This window comes from Pseudorasbora parva, chromosome 3 (genome assembly GCF_024679245.1).
Source record: "Pseudorasbora parva isolate DD20220531a chromosome 3, ASM2467924v1, whole genome shotgun sequence".
Lineage (NCBI taxonomy): Eukaryota > Metazoa > Chordata > Actinopteri > Cypriniformes > Gobionidae > Pseudorasbora > Pseudorasbora parva.
Window position 1 is genome coordinate 38,491,010 of NC_090174.1, and position 27,273 is coordinate 38,518,282.

Here is a 27,273-nt window from a genome sequence, read left to right on the forward strand (position 1 = left end):
CAACAAGTTATCCAATAAAGTGCAACACTGAAGACCAAGCTGTTAAACACTGAAGACCAAGCTCTTCTCTGATATGTTTGCGTAAGGACTTCCTGGAATGCCAAAATGTTAATGTAACTGTCTAAATTTTGTAAAAATCATTAAAAGGGTTAGTTCACCCAAAAATGAAAATAATGTAATTTAATTACTTACCCTTATGATGTTCCAGACCCGTAAGACCTCTGTTCATCATTGAACACAAATGAAGATATTTTTGTTGAAATCCAATGGCTCAGAAAGGCTTCCACTGGAAGCAATGACATTTCCTCTCTCAAAACCCATAAAAGTTACTAAAGACGTCAGCGATTTTAAAACCCCGCGATCCGAACCGCTGAATCGATCCGCTAATTCATAACACTCCGAAGCTTCAGGAAGAAATGTTTTCGGCCGTCACGTAGTTATTTAGGGTTTTTTTTTGCGCACAAAAACTCTTCTCGTTGCTTCATAAAATTATTGTAGAGCCACTGTAGTGATATGGGCGTTGTAAAGACATATTTAGTGCCTTTTATGGGTCTTGAGAGAGGAAATGACATTGTGGCCAATGGAGGCCTTTCTGAGCCATCGGATTTCAACACTAATATTTTCATTTGTGTCTGAAGAGGAACAAAGTTCTTAGAGGTCTGGAACGGCATCAGGGTGAGTAATAAATTACATTATTTTCATATTTGGGTGAACTAACCCTTTAATTTAATTGTATTTATCCTTTACCAAGTTTTATAGAGGTTATTATTTTTATTTTTTAACTTTCAGTGACTTTGCTGAAGAATTACTCTACTCTTAACAGTATGACGTTGTAAAAGTCATTTAGCTAATGTTAATGCATTTCCACAGATGTCTTGAATGTACTTGCAACCCTGTAACAAATACAGTTTGATTCTTTGTTACGCATCTTGACTTTTTTATGACTCTAGAAGACAAACACACACAAACAAAATGCTGATTTGAATGGCATAACTTTAAATAGAAAACATTGAGTTAAAGTAACAAAAACTAATTGGATGGAACCACTGTCCATAATTTAAATGAGTTATTTGAGACAAATCTCCTTGTGTTGGTTGAATGAAACATATTTAGCCAGTTTTAAATGAACTAAAGCAAGTTCACTGAACTTAAAAGGTTTAAGTTACATGGAAGCAATACCATTGATTTGGTTGGACAGTACAATTTCACTTAGATTCTCTCTCATTCAATTGTGTTGTCACAACACAAGGAGCTTGCATAGATTCAAAAAAATCTATTAATGTTAATAAAACATAATTAGCTTGTGTGGAACCACTGTCCATAATTATATTAAGTAAGTTTAAAGAGAATTTTTTTTGAGTGTTGCTTTCAAAATTCAAATAAGAAATATAGTCAGAACATTTATTGCAGAAAAAGACAACTGGTCGAAATGATGAAAAAAAGATGCAATGTATTAAGACCTTGAATAATGCAAATAAAAACAAGTTTATATTCAATACTAATGCTTTAACTTAGGAAGGTTTCAGAAATCAATATTTGGTTGAATAACCCTGATTTCCAATCACAGCTTTCACATCAGTCGGTCACTCTGCTGTTGGGGGACTTTATGCCCCTCCTGGCGAAAAAAACTCAAGCAGCTTGGCTTATTGTTTGGTTACACTCTTACTTGCATTCCAGAGGTTTTCAGTGGGGTTCAGGTCTGGAGATTGTGGTGGCCATGACAGGGTCTTGATCTGGCGGAGCTCCGTCCACACCTTGGTTGGCCCGTGTGGATTGGAGCATTGTCCTGGAGGAAAAAAACAATCCTTCAAGTTGGGGGAAAACTTTCCGAGCAGAAGGAATCATGTTGAGTCCTGTGTCCTTCACAAATACAGATCTGCCTGATTCTGATCTTCTGTGATGAGTCCAGTTTTCAGCTTTGCCCAACACCTGGCCCTCTAATGGTTAAAAAGAGACCTGGAGAGGCCTATAACTCAGAGTCTTTCAAGCCTAATGTGTAATTTGGTGGAGGATTGGTGGTTAGAATTGGGCAGATGCTTCTTTGCCAAGGACGCATAACTCAAGCCATGTACAAGATTATCCTGAAAGAAAAATAACTCGCTCTGACAATGTTCCCCAACTCGAAGGATTGTTTTTTTTTTTGTGCAAGACAATGCTTCAATCCACACAGCCAAGCAAATCCAACTACTTTTTTTTTCTTTTTTTCTCAGAAGCATCTACTTCAATAGCCTGATATCATCTAACAGCTTAACAAACCCGCTGAGACAATGAAATAATAGTATATAGTTTGTTACATACTTTATTAAAGATTTTAACACAACCAAAACACAAACCAACACATTCTCACCTGTGAAAGGTTATCCCATTTTTCAGGAATTTAAATCTTGGTGGTTTTACAATCACTGACTGTTGCAAGATGGCCTGAATGTGGTATCTATCTATACATATCTATGTGTGTCTTGTTTTCTATGTAGGGAGGGATTGAAATTGCAGAAATTACAGTATTTAAAAAATGTTTAATAAAACAGTGTGTTCAGTTCAGTGCTGTTGTTATAATTATCAAAAACAGAAGTAAAACAATTAATAAATATCGGTTCTGTATATTGGTTATCGGGCACATAACAGTGCGAACAAATTTGTAACGATACTGGTTATAAAAAAAGCTATGCTTTAATATAGTTTAATACAGTAATATTGTACAGGTAACACTTTACAATAAGGTTAACACACTATAAAATAAAATAAAAATCAGGCCCCAACTGAAAATTTCCTAGTGACTGATCAGATCTAAATTTTTCAGTTGGCCAAATTGAATTTCTGTGAATTAAATTGCATCAATTCACAGAAGTTCAATTTGGCCAACTGAAAAATTAAAATGTGATCAGTCACTAGAAAATGTTCAATTGGAGACATTACTTTTTTTTTCACAGTGCATTATGTACTATGTACATAACTAACATGAACTAACAATGAGTAATACATTTGTACAGTATTTATAATGTTTTGTTAATGTTAGTTAATAAAAATACAGCTGTTCATTACTGTATTCATTGTTTGTGTTAGTTTACTGATTAACGAATGCTAACAACATTTGATTTCCATAATACTGTAGATGTATTTTTCATTGTTAGTTCATATTAACTATAAAGTAGTTAACTAATGAAACCTTATTATAAAGTGTTACCTTTACGAGTTTATTCATATAACTTACGTAACATTTCAAAATGTATTATAAAGTGTATATTAGCCTACAGCCACATAGGCCTACAAAGCATAGAGTAGACTAAAAAACCTGAATGCATAATTTCTGACCCTTATTCAGATCAGTGCCCATTGCGTTACCGACAAAATAACAACAACAACAAAACATAAAGATAAAAGCTTTTGGAGAAATCGAAAGAGTTTGACTAAAAGTGGGCTTTTAAGCGCGTTTGAGCGCGCGCATATAGAGTGGGCGAGTGACTTTGGCTGAGGGGGACACAAGGCGCTCGCGCATTCGTGGATCAGACCTCACCGAGGACACATCTGCACAGAGGATTCTTGGATTTTTGTTTAGCATCTCGAGCTTCCGCGAATCAGTTGCTATCAGTCATTTCTATTAGTACATCAACACGTTATTTATCATTCTGTTATGGAGGGTCCCTTTTTCTCGTGTGCTTTGACATTTATTTAAGAGCATGCCACATTTTATCCGATAATGGACGAAAATGATTAAAATGTTACAAATCTCTATGATTGGAATGCTTCAACATATCTTGATTTGTAAAACTCGAGACCGTTCGACTACCTGTAGGATTGCATCAAGCGCGTGAGAGAGGCGGTGATGCCCAGGAGGTATTGCGCATTAGTATAATGTGACACATTTCTGTTTTTTTGCACTCGAGCGGAGGTGTCCGTGTACATCGTGTAGATTTATACCGGGTAAATATAAGCTAATGGAGCCACCGTAATCTCAAGGAGAAACGATTGAAAAGCCCGTTGTTTTTGAAGGCGTTGGGATGCTCTCCGTTTATCCTTCAAAACCAGTTGAAGATGTGCAGAACACGGGGGACATTATTTCCAGCAATATACGCATACCTGTACCATACAAGCTCCGTCTGAATGGCAATACTTGAATGTTTGAATTCGTAAAATCATATGGCAATAGTTTTTTCACCTGATACAAAGCAATCCGCAATCGATCGAATGAATGATCATGTCTGCATGTGTGCAGAGTGACTAATCGCACCTGGATGGAGATGAATCAGACACGCGTTTTGATCGTTGGCTTTGAGCTTCCACAAAGCGCTCTGTAGTAAAGTTGCAGTGGCCGAACTACAGGTGCTATATGAAGATCAGGATACAAGCGTTGGCTTGCCTTCGCAGAAATGCCAGTGCGTGCTGTGACTTCCAGGTTCATGTACAGGGGACTTTGCTCAATTCCAGATATCCTCTCCTACAAGGCTCCCGTCAGCCTCCCCGAGGATGAAGTGGAGGGTAAGTGATATTTCATTTTAAGTTGAATGGGGACGTTATCTGTGGCGATAGTGCTGCGAGTACTTTGTGAATGTGGCTTTCAGTATCACGGAGAGCGCCCTGCGGCAGCCTCTACTGTCCACAATGAAGAAAGTGCTTGTTTTTTCCTACACATTACTGATTTCTTTTCTTTCTTTTTGTCATGTATAGACTAATACGAATTGTAGATATTTCCATTTAGATTTTGTTGGTTTTCAAACGACCGTATGAACAAACGCCGTCACATTAAATCTGGAGTTCAAAGCTTGCAATATGAAGGGTGAAGGTGGGCGTTCATATCTAAACACAAATGTCGCAAATGTCTGTAGTATCGTAACACTTGAATGACAGTCAACAATTACAAATAATGCTGAATCTTTGACAAAGTCACATTTAATGTCAAATGGCTAATCATTTTGATAGGTGCTCACACCATATAAAATCAATGTGAACTATGCATCAAACATTCCACTCTTCCATACTGCCCATCCAAGTGTCTTCGAGAAACACATTTTGTGACAATTTTATACATATTTTTTCTGTGTCAGCCTTCAAATATGTGCATGGATGTGATGCACAGACCTAGCTGACACTCATTCAGTTCCTGAGCGATACAGGCCTACCTCTTAATTTTTCCTTAATTATATTAGTGATGTGGGGAATTTATTTAAAGCATTTTAATTTATGAAAGGTTGGAATATGAAATCAGATAGCATATCTCGTATCTGCTTTAGCTTTATTATAGTCCGTTGCGTCCATATACACCATGTCAATAACTGCAATTTTGTATTATATCTATCACATCCACTATGATGATACCATGGCAAATTAAAATATTTTCAGAAGGACATAAAAATGTCCTTGTGGCTTTTATTAATGACTTTTAATTACAGTTATTAATAATGCTTTATTTGATCGTCTCCTGATATTTAGGGGGTAATAAATCATGGCACTTATTTATCCTTTTTTCCATTGTATTTAATTTAGAGGAATTTAGAGGAAGTCAGAAAGTGACTTTCCAATCAGGCATACCTATACTGAATGCTAAAGTTAATATTAGGATCATTGGAAAAGTTTTCGTCATTGTATATTGTGACAGCAATGTATCTGGCACATCTGCAGAGATCCGTGAAGCCTTTAAGGTGTTTGACCGTGATGGGAATGGATTCATCTCAAAACAGGAGCTGGGAGTGGCCATGCGGTCTCTTGGTTACATGCCAAACGAAGTGGAGCTGGAGGTGATCATTCAGAGACTGGACATGGATGGTATTTCAGCCCTCACAAACATTTCATGCTTCGGACACATAAGCTCTGCGCATTTCAGCACAGAACATTCTTTGCTTAATGACGTGATATTCTTTGGATCGCTATTAATTTGTCTCGTTTCGATTAGATCTAAGCAATGTTACGGGAGCAAATATTAGAGAGGTATGGCGGAATTGCAAATTCGATACAAAACAACTGTGAGAGCAAAACAATTCAATATTGTTATGATAATTGTGAATCATTGAACAAAGGCCTGATGTTTCTGATAACGATTCAAAGATTAGAGTCTGGCTGTTCTGCTGGATCAGCGTAAGATTACAATCTCCCATCAGGTTACAGTGAAGCTGGTCTCTGTTTTCGTATCTTTAATTTTGCAGGTGACGGTCAGGTTGACTTTGAAGAGTTTGTAGCACTCCTCGGACCAAAACTGTCTTCAGCTGGCATGCCTGACAGGTTCCACGGAGCCGAGTTTGACTCCATATTCTGGAAGGTGTGGAGGTTTTCTTTGAAATAATCTCAATTATTTTGCCCCATATACAGTCTCAATGATTAGTTCTGTCTGGCTTCAGCTTGACTTTGCCCCATTGTTCTGTGACTCCCTGTGATTACTGGTGGAAAAAAAGATTATTCATACATTATTCACACTCTGCAATTAGCTTGCTGACATTCCTTTGGTAGTAATATCACTGAATTAAAATGAATGTTGAAAGTGCTGCTTTAATCCATTAAAAGGCAATATTCTCTTAAATGTGCTATTTAGGATAACTAATCTATGCATTAGCCGCAGATCATTTATAGTGCTTATATAGTCATTTGCAGGAACATTTGGCATTTTGAACATTGTTCCTTTAATGAAAAGGTCAATTTTACTCTCTTTTCTCCTTGTGGCATTAGTGTGACATGCAAAAGCTGACTGTGGATGAGCTGAAGAGACTCCTGTATGACACCTTCTGTGACCATTTGACAATGAAAGACATTGAGAACATTATAATGACAGAGGAGAGTCACTTAAACAGCCCCGAGTGCCAAGTAGATATTGACAGTAAGTCTTCCAACACTAACAATTCTCAAAAGAAAAAAGAAAGGGAAACATAACAAAACTGATATAAACATGATACATTGACCTTGACTTTATTTTTCTCTAGCATATGCGCTCCCTGTGTGTGCCCGCACATTCATTTCATTATGAAATGTCTGGGCATTATCATGTCAATCAAATTTGTCTGTCAACTCCATTAAAAACCTAAGACACTGAGGCCATTGCTGCAGTGTAGAAAAACTAGCCTATCTATTTTTAGCTGAAATATATGCTGTTGATAGTCCTGGGGAAATAAAGGAGCTCATGAATCTGTTTGAGCAGGACACCAGGGAGTGTATCTGCAATTGAGAACTTGCACAGCTCAAACTCTTCAGTAGAAAATATATTTTTATGAAGATGGGCTAATTTCAGATTAACATACTAGAATATTACCCAAATTATTTCTGCCATATATAGCAAAAATAGTAAGAGTAGTATGGTACTGTGCAATATCGAATTCAGCCGCTTGTTTTGTTATTAATTTAATCCATGCTTATGAGCAAATCAATCACTGCATCCAAAATCTATTACTTCCTTACTATACAGTAAGCCAAAAACAGTACACTTGAAGAGTAGCAAAGCCAAACACATGGCTAAATCCAAAATCGCAAATTTCTCTACTATATAGTATGCCAAAAAACAGTATGCTAACAGACTAGCATGTCCAAACACATGGCTACATCCAAAATCACAAATTTCTCTACTATATACAGTGCCTTGCGAAAGTCTTCGGCCCCCTTGAACTTTGCGACCTTTTGCCACATTTCAGGCTTCAAACATAATGATATGAAAGTGTTATTTTTTGTTGAAAATCAACAACAAGTGGGACACAATCATGAAGTGGAACGAAATTTATTGGATATTTCAAACTTTTTTAACAAATCAAAAACGGAAATATTGGGCGTGCAAAATTATTCGGCCCCTTTACTTTCAGTGCAGCAAACTCTCTCCATAATTTCAGTGAGGATCTCTGATTGATCCAATGTTGACCTAAATGACTAATGATGATAAATAGAATCCACCTGTGTGTAATCAAGTCTCTGTATAAATGCACCTGCACTGTGATAGTCTCAGAGGTCCGTTTAAAGCGCAGAGAGCCTCATGAAGAACCAGGAACACACCAGGCAGGTCCGAGATACTGTTGTGGACAAGTTTAAAGCCGGATTTGGATACAAAAAGATTTCCCAAGCTTTAAACATCCCAAAGGAGCACTGCGTTGATAATATTGAAATGGAAGGAGTATCAGACCACTGCAAATCTACCAAGACCTGGCCATCCCTCTAAACTTTCAGCTCATACAAGGAGAAGACTGATCAGAGATGCAGCCAAGAGGCCCATGATCACTCTGGATGAACTGCAGAGATCTACAGCTGAGGTGGGAGACTCTGTCCATAGGACAACAATCAATCGTATACTGCACAAATCTGGCCTTTATGGAAGAGTGGCAAGAAGAAAGCCATTTCTTAAAGATATCCATAAAAAGTGTAGTTTAAAGTTTGCCACAAGCCACCTGGGAGACACACCAAACATGTGGAAGACGGTGCTCTGGTCAGATTAAACCAAAATTGAACTTTTTGGCAACAATGCAAAACGTTAAAACGTTTTCGTAAAAGCAACACAGCTCATCACCCCGAACACACCATCCCCACTGTCAAACGGGGTGGTGGCAGCATCGTGGTTTAAGTCCTGCTTTTCTTCAGCAGGGACAGTGAAGAGGGTTAAAATTGATGGGAAGATGGATGGAGCCAAATACAGGACCATTCTGGAAGAAAACCTGATGAAGTCTGCAAAAGATCTGAGACTGGGACGGAGAATTGTCTTCCAACAAGACAATGATCCAAAACATAAAGCAAAATCTACAATGGAATGATTCAAAAATAAACATTGAGGTGTTAGAATGGCCAAGTTAAAGTCCAGACCTGAATCTAATCGAGAATCTGTGGAAAGAACTGAAAACTGCTGTTCACAAACGCTCTCCATCCAACCTCACTGAGCTCGAGCTGTTCTGCAAGGAGGAATGTTTAAAAATGTCAGTCTCTCGATGTGCAAAACTGATAGAGACATACCCCAAGCGACTTACAGCTGTAATCGCAGCAAAAGGTGGCGCTACAAAGTAATAACTTAAGGGGGCCGAATCATTTTGCACACCCAATTTTTCAGTTTTTGATTTGATAACATTTTTTGAAATATCCAATAAATTTCGTTCCACTTCATGATTGTGTCCCACTTATTGTTGATTCTTCACAAAAAATTACAGTTTCATATCATTAGGTTTGAAGCTTAAAATGTCGCAAAAGGTCGCAAAGTTCAAGGTTGGCCGAATACTTTCACAAGGCACTGTAGTATGCCAAAAACAATACGCTAACAGAGTAGCATGTTCAAACACATATGCTGCGTCTCAGTTCGCCTACTTATACTATGACCTAAAACTATGACTCTTTTTGTGAAGAAAAAGGACATACTTTTGAGTGTGTAGCGTTTTAGAAGTTGTGAAGTAATTACTTAATAAAAATAAGTAGTGAGTATGCAATTTTGGATTCCAGAAAAAAAGAAAAACAGGAACACCTACTACTTCTGCCGAGATTCTGATAATACTATATACAGTGGGTATGGAAAGAATTCATACCCCTTTACATTTTTCACTATTTGTTATATTGCAGCCATTTGCTAAAATCATTTAAGTTCATTTTTTTTTCTCATTACACACAGCACCCCATATTGACAGAAAAAACACAGAATTGTTTACATTTTTGCAGATTTATTAAAAACTAAAATATCTCATGGTCCTAAGTATTCAGACAATTTGTTCGGTATTTAGTAGTAGCACCCCTTGTGATCTAATACAGTCATGATTCTTTTTGGGAAAGATGCAACAAGTGTTTTACACCTGGATTTGGGGATCCTCTGCCATTCCTCCTTGCAGATCCTCTTCAGTTCTGTCAGGTTGGATGGTAAATGTTGGTGGACAGCCATTTTCAGGTCTCTCCAGAGGACTCCGGCTTTTTGGCCGCATTTTTCTTTCCCTCGATTGCAACCAATCGTCCTGTCCCTGCAACTGTATTGGACATGTGATGAGCAGTGCCTGGTTTTCTCCACACATACCACTTAGAATTAAGGCCAAAAAGTTCTATCTTGCTCTCATCAGACCCGAGAATCTTATTTCTCACCATCTTGGAGCCCTTCAGGTGTTTTTTAGCAAACTCCATCCGGGCTTTCATGTGTCTTGCACTGAGGAGAGGCTTTCGTCTGGCCACTCTGCCATAAAGCCCCGCCTGGTGGAGGGCTGCAGTGATGGTTGACTTTCTACAACTTTCTCCCATCTCCTGACTGCATCTCTGGAGCTCAGTCACAGTGATCTTTGGGTTCTTCTTTGCCTCTCTCACCAAGGCTCTTTTTCCCTGATAGCTCAGTTTGGCCGGACGGCCAGCTCTAGGAAGGGTTCTGGTCGTCCCGAAACGTCTTCCTTTTAAGGATTATGGAGGCCACTTTGCTCTTAGGAACATTAAGTTCAGCATATTTTTTTTGTAAGCTTGGCCAGATCTGTGCCTTGCCAAAATTCTGTCTCTGAGCTCTTCAGGCAGTTCCTTTGACCTCATGATTCTCATTGGCTCTGACATGCACTGTGAGCTGTAAGGTCTTATGTAGACAGGTGTGTGGCTTTCCTAATCAAGTCCAATCAGTATAATCAAACACAGCTGGACTCAAATGAAGGTGTAGAACCATCTCAAGGATGATCAGAAGAAGTGGACAGCACCACTTAAATATATGAGTTAAATATATGAGTGTCACAGCAAAGGGTCTGAATACTTAGGACCATGTGATATTTCAGTTTTTTCTTTTTTAATAAATCTGCAAAATTGTAAACAATTCTGTGTTTTTTTTGTTTGTTTTTTGGGGTGCTGGGTGTAAATTTATGAAAAAAAAAAACTTTAATAATTTTAGCAAATGGCTGCAATATAAAAAAAGAGCGAAACATTTAAGGGGGTCTGAATACTTTCTATACCCACTCTAGAGCATACTACTTTTTAATGGTTGTTAAAGGGATAGTTCACCCCAAAAAAAAGAATAATAATTCAAATAATTAGACCCCATTGACATGCATCATATGAGCAACAGTTGGAGTTAAAAAATCTTAATTTGTGTTCTACTGAAGAAACAAACACACCTACATCTTGGATGCCCTGGGGGTACACAGATAAACATCACATTTTCATTTTTGGGTGAACTATCCCTTTAAGTAAGTTTCAAACAGCTACTATAGAGTATGTGGTTTCAGACACAGCAACAGATAAATTAACTCACTTATAAAGACAGTCACTTGTTGCCACAAACTTATGAAACTATGTAACCTACATAAAGAGTTACTGAAAGTGCAGTGATACAAACAGTAATAAGTCCTACCGTGGTTGGACTATATCAATAATCAGATTCAAGGACGAATGGTGTATAGCTAAATATATACTGTATGTCTGTTGAAAAAACCCAATGATATCTTTAATAATCTTTTATCTTCCATTTTTCTTCTTTGTCCTCAAAGCCAGTCCCATGCAACAAGTCAAGCACACCTGTGTGCGCAAGAGCTTGATTTGTGCCTTCGCCATTGCATTTATCATCAGCGTCATGCTCATCGCAGCCAATCAGATGCTTCGAAGAGGAATGAAATGAACAGTTCTGTTTCTAAGACAACTGATGACTGACAAAAGGAAACAAGGTAAAAATGCAAAAAAGTCCACTAATGTCGCTAGTTTGTAATGATCACAGTTTTACAGAAACACCAAAGGCTGCATTTTCATTCTACTATAAACTCAAGGTAAAGACAGACTGTTGTTAGACAGCCAAAATAACAATTAGTCCAAAACAATATCGTTTAAAAGTGTCATGGTCATTATTGTGTAGAAACAAAACAGGAGCACTTAGTAATAAAATATTAAATTCCTTATGTTACAAAGTAGACATCTATTATAATGTAGCACATATTATATTGTATTGTTGTAATTCACTTTATATCAACACTGTGTCAGAGTCATTAACATGACATTATGACATTGACAAAAATATCTCCCCAATTTGTAACAACATTGTGTCACCGGATCATGTATGGTACATAGTTTAAGATTTATTTGACAAACATGGTCCCAAACACCACCGTTTTGACCTTTGGGGATATTTGTCTAGAACGAAATGACAGATAAAATATTATTCGTCACTAGGAGTAGTTAGGCTCCGAGCAATTCAAAAACAAACAAAATGAATGTACTAGAAATGTACCAGTAATAAACTGTGATGGAAAATAGAGTATAAATATGGTGAGTGAATCAATCATTACTGAATCAAAACTGTGCAATTGTCTTTCGTTAACTTGCAAAAACAGTATTTCTTCCAGTCTTGACTCTCAGGATTGTTTGTTGACAGGTGTTTTATTAATTTGTGAGAAAAAGCATTGTGAAAAATGCCTGAATATTACAGACTATTCGTATTGTGTGCCACACGAGGCTAAATGTTTCTGTCGATATCCTGCAATATTACTGTTCTGAGTGTTAATACATATGATTACATATTTGCATGAAATGTTTCTTAGCATTTTGATAACATCAGTGTTGTCAGTGAATTATCAGTCTGTATCAATATTATACTTATTTTCTTTAACAATGTGTGGTTCTCATTGTTCTGGGGTGTTGTAATTTGTATAATGTCAAATTCTTAATTTATGAATCATGCCATTGACTTTCTCTTAACATTTACTTTTAACCCCCTATGGGTAACACTTCACAATAAGGTTTCATTTGTTAACATTAGTTAATGTATTAACTAATGAGCAATAAACGTGTTAGTCTTTGTTAATGTTAGTTAAATATACAGTCGTTCATTGTTTATTCATGTTAGTTCACTGTGCTTTAACGAATGTTATCAAATACATATATTAGTAAATGTTGGAATGAAACATTAATAAATACTTTAAAAGTATTGTTTATTCTTAGTTCATATATTAAAGGGACAGTTCGCCCAAACATAAAGATTCTTCCATAATTTACTAACTCTCAAGTTGTTCCAAACCTGAATGAGTTTCTTTCTTGTGCTGATATTTTGAAGAATATGGGTAACCAAACTGATGATGGGCTCCAATGACTTCCCAATTGAAGTCAATAGGGCCCATATAGTTTGACAATGATGGCAGAATTGTAATTTTTGAGTGAACTATCCCTTTAATTAACTAATGTAAACAAATGAAATCTTATTGTAAAGTGTTATTCCATTATGTCTCCACATTATCCTGGTCAACTGGAAAATTACAAGTTAGGTTCAAAACTCATTTCTTTTAAGTTTATGCATTTATAACTCAAAGGGAATGAAACACTAGTGTACATTATTCTAAAGTACTATTTTGAACCTAATAGCTTTAAGTTAGGTGTGAGTTAATGGTAACAAGCAATATTTGGCTTATGCATACTCTGAAATAAATGTATGCATCCAGCATCTATCTGTAATTTATGCATTTGTCAGTAATCTCAGTGCCTAAACAGTAAATTGGATGGTGTTGTTTTGTGTGTATTAGGTTTGGAGTTCAAAGTCTATATTTTTGTGCACTTTCCCAGTACACGTGTTCACGCTATATATCACATATGACAATTCATTGATATAAAGAATATGTTTTCTCTGACTTCTGAAAAACAATAATGTATGTCTGTCACGACTAAGCATTTAAATGGATCTGCAACTGCATAAGATTGAAATTATAGGAGTATTGCATTAGTTTACAGAGGTTGTAGAGAGAAGCTTAATCCAGATTAATATTACAGAAGGTATTTCTATTATGTGTAATCAGCAAACTCAGACATTATGACTTGCTGCTTTTTTACACATCGGATCATAAAGGTAATGCTGATATAATGGCACAACCTTTGCGCAAAATAAGCGATGACAAAAACCTCTTTCTTTGCAGTTGCATGCATTTGTAATTCAATGACATGTTGTACTGTGTAATGTTAAAGTCAGCCTTTGTTCTCAAAATATGCAACCTATGCTTTTTGATGACAATTTACTGTGATAGATATATATACAAATTAAGATATACTGATTTCAGGACACCAGAAACATATCATGCTTTCGATTTCCAAAGCTCAACCATGAGATATGCTGTGCAAATTGTTTTTACGCAAATTATTTAACATAGTTATATGTTTTTTTTAAATCAGAGTAATAAATGGGTAAGACACCTAGAATTATATGAAATAGTTTTATTTTTGTATTTTCCCAATATTTCTTTAATATAAATCCATCTTATGTCACATGGAAAAATTACAGCACATCTGTTGCATTCAACATAATGGCTGATACACATTGGCAGTTACAAATTAGCTCACATTATTATATAAATGTAGTGATGTAACAGTAATATATACAATGTATGTAACTTTATATTTCATCAATGTAGCCCTAGAAAACCACCTTGAATTTATGATGTGCCAAAATGTGCTGATGTTACATTTAAATGTACCATGTGAACAACTGAATTAAACCAGTGGTGCTTCTTCTTTGGTCTTTCTCATTATTCAACCCATTCAACAGAGTACAAAATCTGATCAGAGTATCAGAGACAGAAATTAAAGCAGCACTGTAAGCAGCACTTCAATAAGTTCTGCCTGTGCAATGAGTTTGGCTGAATTTATTTTTCACACAATGCATATAAAATTCATACTTTGGTGGAACGGGTCTGCTGTGTTTCTTTTTTTGCAACTGATGCTGGTTACTAAACTCTACAAGGCCAACAAAAAGAATCTAGCAGTGATGCAGAGGCTTTTAGATGACTTATTTTATCATTGCTCCAATAGAAATTTCCATAGGCCTATAAATCGAATGCATCTCAGTCAAGTGTAACATTCATCAGTGAAGACAACAGGAATTTATTAAGTCCGTACAAGCTACCACTATAAAACGTCCCTGCAACAAGCAATCAGGACTAAATTGAAAACACTTGCCTCCTCTGAATTTCAATCTAAACCTCAGAAGGCGGACAAAAACACAAGCATTTAGTCTGAGAACACTGTTAACGTCTTGATAAATAGCAAATAAAAGCAACCAATTAAAGTGGTGGTAAGAATTATTAAGCGACTGAGACTACTGTACTCTCGGATACTGAAGCACTGAGACTGGCAAAAGCAGCTTCCAAATCCTCAGTACTCATCGCACTAGATCTGTCTGCTGCTTTTGACAGTTAACCACTAGATCCTCCTGTCAACTCTTAAGAAGATGGGCATCTCAGGAACTGCTCTCCAGTGGTTCAAGTCTTACCTCTCAGGTAGATCCTACAGGGTTTCATGGAGAGGTGAAGTGTCTAAATCACATCATCTAGCTACTGGGATTCCCCAGGGCTCAGTGCTTGGGCCACTTCTCTTCTCCATCTACATGTCATCATTAGGCTCTGTCATTCAGAAACACGGCTTCTCCTATCACTGCTATTCTGATGACACTGAACTCTACTTCTCATTTCAACCAGATGAGTTGGTGTTAGTATTGCTGCCTGGCTGACAGACATTTCTGGCTGGAGGAAGGAGCATCGCCTTCAACTCAATCTTGCAAAGACAGGACTGCTTGTGGTCTCAACCAACACTGCACTTAATCAAAATGTATCCATTCAGCTTGGTTCATCAACATTAACTAATTCCAGGACAGCTCGGAACCTTGGAGTTGTGTTTGATGACCAGTTAAACTTCACTGACCACATTACTGCATGCAGATTTACCTTATACAACATGAGGAAGATTAGACCCTTCCTTTTAAAGCAAGCCACACAACTCCTGGTCCAAGCTCTTGTTCTCTTCAGACTGGACTATTGTAATGCTCTTCTAGCTGGCATTCCGACATGCTCTATCAACCCTTGCAACTGATCCAGAATGCAGCAGTGAAAGTGGTCTTTAATGAGCCGAAGAGAGCGCACATTATGCCTCTCTTTATCAGTTAACACTGGCTGCCAATAGCTACTCACATCAAATTCAAGGCACTGGTGCTCTCCTACAAAGCAGCCACCGGCTTTGCACAAATATACTTAAACTCGCTTGTTTAGACTTACGCAACCTTCAGAAGCTTGCGTTGTGCAAGTGAACGACGCCTCGTAGTTCCATCCCAAAGAGGCATGAAATCACTCTCACTGACCTTTTCCAGGACCGTTCCCACCTGGTGGAACAACCTGCCTATCTCAATTTGTGCAGCCTAGTCTGTATTCATTTTCAAAAAACATCTTAAGACACATCTTTTCCAGCAGCCCCTGACCAATAAGGATTAGCACTTAACAATCCAATTCAATTTTCTGTTTGTGTTTATTTATTAAAAAATATATATATTTTTTAATATATTTTCAAAAAAGTGTATGTGTACTGCCCTCGATTAACTGAGACTTGTTACAGCACTTGCAAGCTGTTGCCCTTGTTTGTTTAGTTTGTCCTCATTTGTAAGTCGCTTTAAATAAAAGTGTCTGCTAAATGATTAAATGTAAATGAGTGTTAATATGAGGAAACACAAAGGCCAAATTCAAAGTAAAACCAAAGAATATACAGGTCCTTCTCAAAAAAATAGCATATTGCGATAAAGTTCATTATTTTCCATAATGTAATGAAAAAAATTAAACTTTCATATATTTTAGATTCATTGCACACCAACTGAAATATTTCAGGTCTTTTATTGTTTTAATACTGATGATTTTGGCATACAGCTCATGAAAACCCTCAAAAAATTAGCATATCATTAAAAAGGTTCTCTAAACGAGCTATTAACCTAATCATCTGAATCAACTAATTAACTCTAAACACCTGCAAAAGATTCCTGAGGCTTTTAAAAACTCCCAGCCTGGTTCATTACTCAAAACCGCAATCATGGGTAAGACTGCCGACCCGACCCTGTCCAGAAGGCCATCATTGACACCCTCAAGCGAGAGGATAAGACACAGAAAGAAATTTCTGAACGAATAGGCTGTTCCCAGAGTTCTGTATCAAGGCACCTCAGTGGGAAGTCTGTGGGAAGGAAAAAGTGTGGCAAAAAACGCTGCACAACGAGAAGAGGTGACCGCACCCTGAGGAAGATTGGGGAGAAGGACCGATTCCAGACCTTGGGGGACCTGCGGAAGCAGTGGACTGAGTCTGGAGTAGAAACATCCAGAGCCACCGTGCACAGGCGTGTGCAGGAAATGGGCTACAGGTGCCGCATTCCCCAGGTCAAGCCACTTTTGGGCTACAGAGAAGCAGCACTGGACTGTTGCTTAGTGGTCCAAAGTACTTTTTTCGGATGAAAGCAAATTTTGCATGTCATTCAGAAATCAAGGTGCCAGAGTCTGGAGGAAAACTGGGGAGAAGGAAATGCCAAAATGCCTGAAGTCCAGTGTCAAGTACCAACAGTCAGAGATGATCTGGGGTGCCATGTCAGCTGCTGGTGTTGGTCCACTGTGTTTTATCAAGGGCAGGGTCAATGCAGCTAGCTATCAGGAGATTTTGGAGCACTTCATGCTTCCATCTGCTGAAAAGCCTTATGGAGATGAAGATTTCGTTTTTCAGCACGACCTGGCACCTGCTCACAGTGCCAAAACCACTGGTAAAGGGTTTACTGACCATGTTATTACTGTGCTCAATTGGCCTGCCAACTCTCCTGACCTGAACCCCATTGAGAATCTGTGGGATATTGTGAAGAGAAAGTTGAGAGACTTAAGACCCAACACTCTGGATGAGTTTAAGGCCGCTATCGAAGTATCCTGGGCCTCCATAACACCTCAGCAGTGCCACAGGCTGATTGCCTCCATGCCACACCGCATTGAAGCAGTCATTTCTGCAAAAGGATTCCTGACCAAGTATTGAGTGCATAACTCAACATAATTCACCTTACCCTACCCTTAAACTGACCCACACCACCACACCTGTCACTAACTCTACCCATATCCCACTTCAATATCAGCAAAAGTGCTTTTCAATACAATTTGAACACAGTTATTGTACTTAATCTTTGATGTAATTCCCTTTCAAAGCCTACAGCGAACTGCCGGTTTGGACTACAGCCCTGCACTTCCTGCTTTAATGACGCAACTAAAACCGTCTGTTGACGAACCCTCCGCCCACAAGAACGCGCAAATTCGGGGGCGTTGTCCTTTTGCTCTCGCAGGTCGAGAGAAGCTTGTTTTTGTAGAGTGTGTTTGTCGCCATGCCATTGAAACGTTGTTATTTTCATCCCGGAGTCAAATCACCTTTGTTTGGCCTTCCCATGGACGCTGTACGTAGAGATCAATGGCTAAAGTTTATGGTTAACTCGGTTCCGGAAAATTATAATCACAAATTAAAACTATGTGTAGCACATTTTGCTGAGGACTGCTTCCTCAATCTCAATCAGTTTAACGCCGGATTCGCAGAAAGATTATTCTTAAAAGATGACGCAGTTCCCTCTTTGTCTGGAGAAGGCGTTGTTATGAACCACAACCGGTAAGTGTATTTTATTATTTAAGTTGGTCCGTTTAACAGTTTATGTAACTCATTACACAAAGTGCAACGCTGTTTAGCTTTGTTAACTAACGTTAGATGGTAATTGAAACGAATCCGAAAAACTTAGCATATAAAAGTGTAGTAATTCATTCAGACACCATCGATTGTTGGTGTTTGTAATGATCAGTTTACACTACTGAATAGACAGCTTACCATTCTGAAACATCCAGCAAAAATCTTTCCTGAGCAGGTTGTAATCGATCCTCTTCGATATTCTTCGGGTCTGATTCCGGCTCAAATTGATAAGGCAATATAGACATTTTTGCAATAACATTGAGCGCGCGTATCTACACGTTATGGTAAGAGGCGGGACCTTTCCGGGCAAAGCGCGCTAAGCTGCTGTCCAATAACAACACGGGAAGCGCTGGCCCAATCAGAACTCATTACGTATTTCTGAAGGAGGGACTTCATAGAACAAGGAAATCATCAGGCCGTTTTTAGGACAGAGGAAACAGAGGTATACAGATAAGTAAATTGTGTGAAAAATACTGTTTTTTTACACGGGAAACATGAACTCATGTTATATTGCACACTGTAAACATAATCTAAGCTTCGAAAACACGCAAAGAATGGGACCTAATATAAATTGGGGCCGATTTTATAAATCTCCCTGGAAGAAGACGTGTCTATATTGTCTTAAAGCTACACTGTGTAACTTTTTTAGTTTATTCTTAGCTAACAACACTTAGTTATTTCAAAAATATATGTGCTCATTAATGTATATTTACTTCTTTCAAGTAATAAAGTATTCTTGTAAGTTTATAGTATGCCATTGAAAATACATACGGGTGAGGGGTTCGAATGCTGGTCGCCACGTTGCTCCTCCATCTTGACAGTACATTAGCCAAAGAGGAACATACCCATAAATTCAAGCTTCGCCTTTTGCGTTTTAACACTCGATGGCACCGTGTCGAATGTGAAAAGGGGGATTGCCATGTTAATCTTGGACTAAATCGGCCACCGTAGGAGTTAAAACGAAATCAGAATTGAGAGGAACAGAAACTAATATTCACTGGATGGTCATATACCTTTTCACTGCTAGATGGGGGAAAATATCACACAGTGTAGCTTTAATGCACGGCGAGGAGGAGGGTTTGAGAAGACAAAGAATCCACAGCGATCACAGATGGAGTATTGCAGAGATTCTTTTAGTCTTACGGTCAGAAAGCCTAAAAAAATATCAAACAACTACATCACCACATGTTGTTTGGGAGCAATAAAAAAAAAAAAATCTTGCTCATCCAGAAACACACTCTGGCATATTCAGTTGAACTTCAAAAGGGACCTGGTTCTGTGGTCAGACAAAACTGTAAAAAGAGCTTTTCGGCAGAAAACCCACCCGATGAGTTTGGTGCAAACAGGGATACAAAGTACCCCATGATCATGGTTAAAAATACAGCTGGATATTTATTGTTGTGGGTCTATTTTTTGTTGGAGGTCCTGGACATCTTAATCAGATACATGGTATAGATTTTAGCAAATACTAATATATATAAAAAATAAAAACATGACAGCCTCAGCTGGAAGTCTTACAATGGGGCATAGTTCTTCCATCAGGACAATGATCTAAAACAAACATCAAATTTAACACACAAATGTGTCACTGAACACAAAATGAAGCTTCTGCCATGACCGTCTCAGTTTCCTAACACGAACCCTTTAGAAAATGAGTGCGGTTAATGAAGAGAAGAAGCACCAACACGGATCTAGGAATCTGAAGGATCTGGACAGATTCTGTATGGAGGAATGGTCTCTGATCTCTGGTCAGCTGTTCTCCAAACTCATCAAGCATTATAGAACAAGACTCAGAGCTGTTATTTTGCCAAAAGAAGGTTGCAAAAAGTAGATTTATTTCATAATGTGATTTTACCTTCCACTTTCAATTATTTTACTGAATGGTTAGATTTTTGTGATAAAAAAATAAAATAAAATAAAATATCACAAGGATAAACAAAACAATGCAGATTAATTTTTACAGCAATATTTGATCATATTTACCAGGAGTGCCAATAATTCTGATCACCACTGTATGATAACTTCTAACTTTAACAGAAATAACATCATGTGCTCCTTTACAGACACAAATTACAACGACATTATAAAAATCATTGCACTGGATTTATTAAAAAAAAAACATTTTCTTTCAGCATGCAGCTCGACTTCTATTGCTATCCAATTTCAACCCCATTCAGTTTGCAGAGTCACTCTCCAACCACAACTTGGTGGAGGATGGAGAGATGGAGGAAGATCAGGAATAGACAGTAGATATGGAGGTATCTCAATGCTTTCAATGCTTTCTTCCTCTTCCACCTTTAAAACTCTGAAAATAAAAGGAGTAACAGGTTAAACTGCTGAGCTCAAGATCATGCGTGTGCATTCTACCACTGGAACCTATATGCAGGTAATTATGCAAATGAAACAGCTGCAGGCATCTCCTTTTAATGCGTCAAGGTGACCTCGAAAACAAGATTTTTCATGTATTTTGAATGCTCTGAAGCACAATTGCACCCAAGCAGCTGGAATTCCTCATACATAAAGATAAGCAACATGTTCAATCATAACATAAAACTGGTTGTAAAAGGTCTCTCTGTATTTACTATGCTGAACCCAAGAAAACAGGAAACATAAGCATCATCTTTCATGGTAGAATGTGAATTGCGAGTGCTGTGTGAGCAAGGCTGGAAAGTGTGAGTGTAGTGTGTGTGAGTGTGTGTGGTGGTGGTGGTGGTGGTGTGTGGGGTGGGGGGTGTTGTCTGAGGAGTCAATTTCAAGGGGAAACAGTGTTTCAGTTTAAATTGGTTAAGATTTTTTTAAGGGAAATGAAAGGGAACTATCTTTTCTATTCAATAGACTACGAAAGTGAATACAGCTTGAATACAAATTCAGCACACAAAAAAAAATTCAGCACCTTGTTGAATCAATGCCACGTATAATTAAGGCAGTTCTGAAGCTGAAAGGGGGTCAAACATCTATATATACACATTTCATATAACAAATATTATATATATATATATATATATATATATATATATATATATATATATATATATATATATATATAAAAATCAAAATTATCGATTTTCCTTTTATGCCAAAAATAATTCGTTATTAAGTAAAGATTGTAAAATATTTATAAAAAAGATAAATATTTTGTAAATTTCATACCATAAATATATCATAAATGTATTATTATTATTATTATCTATCACTCATAGCAGACCAACGGTTCGAGGGGAGTGGTTAACCATTTTAAAACGCAAGCTGTCAAACTGACATCAGCTGAGAAGGAACGCTGTTTCCAGACCGGAAGTAACTTTTTAGATTTTGATTCAATATTACCACAGCAAACTATTCTATCAAACTATTTTTTCTGTGTATTAACTTGCATGTGTATTAAATTGACAAACATTAGCAACGATCACAGTGGAACATTCAAATCTATGCTGCTACTGAACCCGAGAAAGCAGTTGTCAGGTATAGGTATGAGGAGTACTGTAATAAAACAGTACATTCATTTAAACAGTGATGTCTATTATGGGAGTAGCATGATTAAGTGCAAGAGACCTTAGTAAAAGAAATGCTGTCTGCTGTGCTATAAATGCCAGGGGCGTAGCCATCTTTTCAGAAGTGAGGGGGACAGAAATGTCGTAATACCATTTTTTTTAACGATATAATTTATTGCATCTCTTGCTTTTAATTTGGTAAGATATCAAATACACTGCTGACCAATAACCACTAATATCTATAATATTTTCTTCCTATATTTTATGCCAATTTTATGATTGGTTTATGTACTTCAAACACTTGTGCATTAATTATCCATAGATTTTATGCAATGTAAAAAATAAAAAAATTTAAAAAAAAATTATATATATATATATATATATATATATATATATATATATATATATATATATATATATATATATATATATGCTGCATTTATTTAATACAAAATGCAGTAAAAAACGTAATAGCGAAATATTATTCTGATGTAAATCAGCTGTTCTCTTTAATATATAATAAAGTGCAATTTATTTATGTGATCAAAGCTGAATTTATCATCATTACTCCAGCCTTCAATGTCACTAATCATTCTCATGAGGATTTGATGCTCAACAAACATTTATGATTATTATCAGTGTTTAAAAGTTTTGCTGCTCATGGTGCTGCTTCATTTTTGTGGAAACAACCATACCATTCTTACCATACTATTTGTGGTCAAATTAAATAGAGAAATTATTACTTTTATTCATCAGACATGCATTAAATTGATCAAGTGATATTTTTAATATTACAAAAGAATAATTTGTTTAATAAATGCAAATAATTGCTGTCCATTAAACTTTCAAACCATCAAAGAATCCTGAAAAATAAAATGTAGGCTTATCGTGGTTTCCACAACATTTTTAAGCAGCACAATTGTTTTCAACAATTTTGTGATAATAATCATACATCTTTCTTGATTATAAAATCCTCATATGAGAATGATTAGTGAAGGATCATGTGACATTGAAGTCTGGAGTAATGATGGTAAATTCAGCTTTCATTTTGCATGTAAATACACTTGCCCATGACTTTAATAGGCGCGCCGCGCAGGTAACGCCGGTTCGAATCCCGCTCAGAGTGGGTCGACTAGGATCAGTGAGACCCAGTAAAAGTGCGGGCGATGAAAATACATTTTATTAAAATTGCGGGGCACACACATCAAATGAAATTGAGTAAAGATTATGCATATTTTTATTTTTTTTGATGGAAACATGACATGTTTAATGTAATTATAGAAGATTTTATATTTGTATACATCTAAAAAGTTGCTGAAAGTATAAAAGTCCTAACTAAAGTCCCCCCCGTGAATCTCAGCCCTTTCAGACATGCGTGCAAGGAAGAAAGGGGATCATTTGTCAACATCAAACTCAAAATAAATGAGACCCGAGCCCAGATTACCAATCTTAGTGAATGAGAAACTTATTGGATACAATCCAGCCTTTCCAAATCACCATTCTGTGCAGTATCTTGCATTAAGTACCTTCCCGATGTCAAAGCAGCTCGTTTCTTCTCTCTTCTGGAGAGCCATTCATCAATGCTGCGTTTAGTAGACGATCTATCTTGGTCAGGGTCTTCCTTCCGTCGCTTTTCATCTGACAGGAAATTAAAACAATTTACTCAGTTACTCAACAAATTATGAAAATGTTCAAGTGTATGTCAACAGCCTTAAAAATTACACATGCTATCTCAGTTCAGTAAACTTTAAACTATGGCTTAAAGATCATTGATACACCTAAAAGGCATCAGGGACAGGGTTGCACAATTCTGGGAATTATTAAAGTTGGAATCGTTCCATGGAAATTAACGATAATATATGGAAAATATAGCTGCAAGCAGCAATTCTGGCTGGGAGGTTTAGATCAACTGCAACATTAAACAATTAAAGACATTTTAAAGACTTTTTTTAGGCAAAAAGGCAGAAAAAATGCATTGTAGTCTGTGGGAAATTCAGTTTTTGTTCTATTATAGAGGCACATCTATCACCAAGAGGCACAATCCTACAATTTATTTTGTGTCCTCAGTGTGTCAATTTTGGTGAAAATATCTCATTTAGTTTTGGCGTAAAATAGGATACAGAAAAGATATAGCCTGATGGAGCAGCTCTTAATAAAAACAGGGGGGAAAAATATATGCAGTCTTAGTGGAGTTCGAAAAAATAGTTTTTTTAGAAAATTCAAAATGGCAAGAACATTTTCGCTTGATCAGGAAAATCGGCTTGAGCCACGGAATCAAATGGAAAAAAAAGAATTTTGTTTTAACCATGTATGCTCAAAAGTTATTAGCATAAACATGAGCGAAACTTTATGCTTTGGACATGTGGTGGCTCTAGAGGGATTGTTTTGGTTTATTTTAAATGGTTAATGTTGGGCCAGTCCTCTATCTGTGTGCCAAATTTCATAACTTTCCTGCAAATGTTTCTATGGGCTGCCATAGACTTCAATGGCGGAATAATAATAATAAGAAGAAATCTAACAATTTCAATAGGTACCTCCGCACCTTCAGTGCTTGGCCCCTAATAAATGCAATTAATGGCAATAAACTAGAAATTTGCAAAATTGCAGGTAAGCCTTAAATTTAGTTGAAAAAAAATTAAGCTTGAAGCATAATCTTGGTTAAAAAACAAACTTTAATTTAAAGGGTTAGTTCACCCGAAAATGAAAATGATTTAATTAATTACTCACCTTCATGTCGTTGGACATATGTAAGACCTTCGCTCATCTTCGGAACACAAATGAAGATAATTTTGTTGAAAGCTGATGGCTGAGAAAGGCTTCAGAAAGGGCCTCCATTGGCATTCAGTACATTTCCACTGACCCACTCACAAGACCCTTAAAAGGCACTAAAGGCATCTTTACAAAGTCCATTTTACAACAGTGGCTGTACAATAATTTTACAATGTGACGAAAATAGTTATTGTGCGCACAAAAATCAAAATAGCGACTTTACCCGGCAAGTTATTGACGTGAACTTGACGCATGCGTGAGAATATGACGCAGCTCCACCGTTCGATTCATGACCCGGAAAAGGAGGAGCGCCGCTATTGCGCGAGTTCCAGGTGAATTCACGTCCAAGACCTACACGGAAGACAATAACTTGCCGTATAAAGTCATTATTTTGATTTTTTTTTGCGCACAAAAACTATTCTCGTTGCTTCGTAAAAAATTATTGTACAGCCACTGAAGTGAGATGGACTTTGTAACAACATCTTTAGTGCCTTTTAAGGGTCTTGTGAGTGGGCCAGTGGAAATGTACTCAATGCCAATGGAGGCCTTTCTGAAGCCTTTCTCAGCCATCAGCTTACAACAAAAATATCTTAATTTGTCTGCTTATGATCAAACAAAATGTTTACCTGAAATTTCCAATTTCAATAAGTTCCATTTAATTCCCGTTTAATTCCCGTTCCAAACCTCCCCAGCTTAACCCTTGTGTGCCTATATGGACATTTTTATTTTTTTCAGTTTTATCCATTTATTATTATGTATCATTTTGCCTGAACTAATGCCAACGGCATACATTATGGCACAATTGTGTATTTTTATCAGTGTATTTTACCATTTCATCCACATTTTCTTTAACAAATTTATTCTACATTAGATACACAAAAAGTACAAAATAGTAAACACTTAGGACCTTAAGGACAAAAATGTCCCCACTGAAAGTACAATTTCTTAGGGTCATTTAACAATAGAATGATGCAGTCTTTGTTAATATGCTTATGATATATAATAAAGCAAATACTCTCCATATTATAGAACCAATTTGATGCATTATGCAGCTGACATGGATGTCAGAGTGTGGTGTGTGTGTCTGTGTAATATTTGAGAGAGAAAAACTACTGTATTGCTGTACCAGTAAATCATACTAAAAGTTTAGATTTTCTAGCAGTTTTGAGTTCAAAATGTTTTATTAAATATGTATTTTGTATAAAATAATGTTCATAAACTTAAAACTCTAGAACTTTTTTTCTCACTTTTTTAACTTTTGTTTTAGATCAACGAAAAGCAGCCAATGGTATTCTTTAAAATGAGACCATTTTGTGCTCCAAAGCTTCACATTTTTATGACATTTTCTGTTGTTGTTGACACAGACATATTTGTCCTCTAAAGACTTAGGAGCAACTTTTTAAAATGAATGCACATCCCATGGAAAATTTCTGGAACTGTTTATTTCAACCCATTACAACCGTTCTCAGGACATCACTGTAGCAAGGTAGCCACTCACCATCAATCTTTTGCTCCAGCATCTTCATGTACCTCTCAGACATGTGTGAAAAACGACAGTTTGTGCCAAAAACACACTGTCCTGAAGACAGTAAAAGAAACAACAACACTATTAGGTTCATAAAAGAAAATGTATTCAACTACATCGGTTTACTTTGTCAAATGTCTTAACGTTACCTGTCTGAAGAAACTTTCTGCAGGGCTCCTTTGTACGCTCTTCATTTAAAACTGTAGCAGCGTCTGAAAATAACAATTAAAAACGTGTTCAACTTTAACCATTAATTGTTCTACAACCTCCTGGTGCCGTGTGTAGTTTCCTGCGAGTACCTCTAAAGTTGTCAAACCAGGATTTCTTCGCCCGGTGGTGCTGAACGCCGTTCAGGTGCTTCTTTCTGTTGTGTGGGTTGTCCTGAAAGCTGCGATCACAGTAGTCACAGTAATACCTTTTCCCCATTGTTCTTGATGGAGAGAAGACTACAAATCAGAACTAAATTAAAAATAAATGTTAGGAAAATCTATGTATATATCAATATACATTTTCGAACTCGTCTTTGATTTAAGACATGTTTCTTCTGTCTGCCAGTTCAATATGGCGACGACACGACAACAACTTGCTGGCTGCGCAGACTCAGAATTAAGTGACGTATAGCACCCTCTAGCGGACATACGCCACACCGTCACCACCTTATAAAGGTTTAATACACTACATTTGAGACCGAAAAGTCAACAATTGTTGGCATATTTTTCGAGTCATCCACTATTAATGTGCAGACTATCTTGATTTCATGTATGTCTGTGTCTGTCAAAAAAATCTCCATAAACGGAAGTGTCATATCGATCACAAGACATGTAATACAGCAGGCCAAGTCATGCGTTATATTGTTACATTATTGTTGAATAAATATTACATTACTGGGGCGCGTTTCCCAAAAGCATTATGAGAGACCATTGGTGGGAATTGTTGCACGATCAGTTCAGGCTTACGATGCATTTGGAAAACAGCCCTGGTCAGTTGAAAAATTTAGTGTAGCCTATACTTTTCACCGCTAGTTCGGAAGTAGCCTATTGAACAAAGTTGTGGTCCAGGTCATTCCTGTTATACAGTGACTTTTCTGTCTCCATGATTTAATTACTCATATTTTCTATAAAAAGA

General features: G+C 37.0%; 2 protein-coding genes across 3 annotated transcripts; one reads left to right on the forward strand and one right to left on the reverse strand.

Annotated features, from left to right (window-relative positions):
* Positions 1 to 3,463: 3,463 nt before the first annotated feature.
* Positions 3,464 to 14,370, forward strand: cabp7b (calcium binding protein 7b). Its single transcript, XM_067438733.1, has 5 exons — positions 3,464 to 4,476; positions 5,617 to 5,760; positions 6,138 to 6,250; positions 6,655 to 6,802; positions 11,376 to 14,370. The coding sequence occupies exons 1-5, from the start codon at positions 4,368 to 4,370 to the stop codon at positions 11,501 to 11,503; spliced, it is 642 nt and encodes a 213-aa protein (XP_067294834.1). The 5' UTR covers positions 3,464 to 4,367; the 3' UTR covers positions 11,504 to 14,370.
* Positions 14,371 to 14,517: 147 nt separating this feature from the next.
* zmat5 (zinc finger, matrin-type 5) lies at positions 14,518 to 26,820 on the reverse strand. 2 transcript variants are annotated; one of them, XM_067438735.1, is made up of 6 exons: positions 26,666 to 26,820; positions 26,448 to 26,578; positions 26,298 to 26,360; positions 26,122 to 26,202; positions 23,381 to 23,492; positions 14,518 to 20,671 (listed from the first exon to the last, which is right to left on the reverse strand). In XM_067438735.1, exons 2-6 carry the CDS (start codon positions 26,572 to 26,574, stop codon positions 20,530 to 20,532), a joined length of 525 nt encoding a protein of 174 aa, XP_067294836.1. In that variant the 5' UTR covers positions 26,575 to 26,578; positions 26,666 to 26,820; the 3' UTR covers positions 14,518 to 20,529. The 2 variants fall into 2 exon arrangements, with proteins under 2 accessions (XP_067294836.1, XP_067294837.1); XM_067438736.1 differs by lacking the exons at positions 14,518 to 20,671; positions 23,381 to 23,492 and adding exons at positions 24,681 to 24,728; positions 24,847 to 24,974 and having other exon boundaries at positions 26,448 to 26,762.
* Positions 26,821 to 27,273: the final 453 nt, after the last annotated feature.

Coding starts and splice junctions, on each gene's coding strand:
- cabp7b (XM_067438733.1), top strand. CDS start 4,368: ATGCCAGTGCGTGCTGTGACTTCCAGGTTCATGTACAGGGGACTTTGC. Junction 4,477..5,616: donor CCCCGAGGATGAAGTGGAGG/GTAAGTGATATT, acceptor GCACATCTGCAG/AGATCCGTGAAGCCTTTAAG. Junction 6,803..11,375: donor GTGCCAAGTAGATATTGACA/GTAAGTCTTCCA, acceptor TTGTCCTCAAAG/CCAGTCCCATGCAACAAGTC.
- zmat5 (XM_067438735.1), bottom strand. CDS start 26,574: ATGGGGAAAAGGTATTACTGTGACTACTGTGATCGCAGCTTTCAGGAC. Junction 26,361..26,447: donor CTGGTTTGACAACTTTAGAG/GTACTCGCAGGA, acceptor TGTTATTTTCAG/ACGCTGCTACAGTTTTAAAT. Junction 23,493..26,121: donor GCTGGAGCAAAAGATTGATG/GTGAGTGGCTAC, acceptor ATTTCCTGTCAG/ATGAAAAGCGACGGAAGGAA.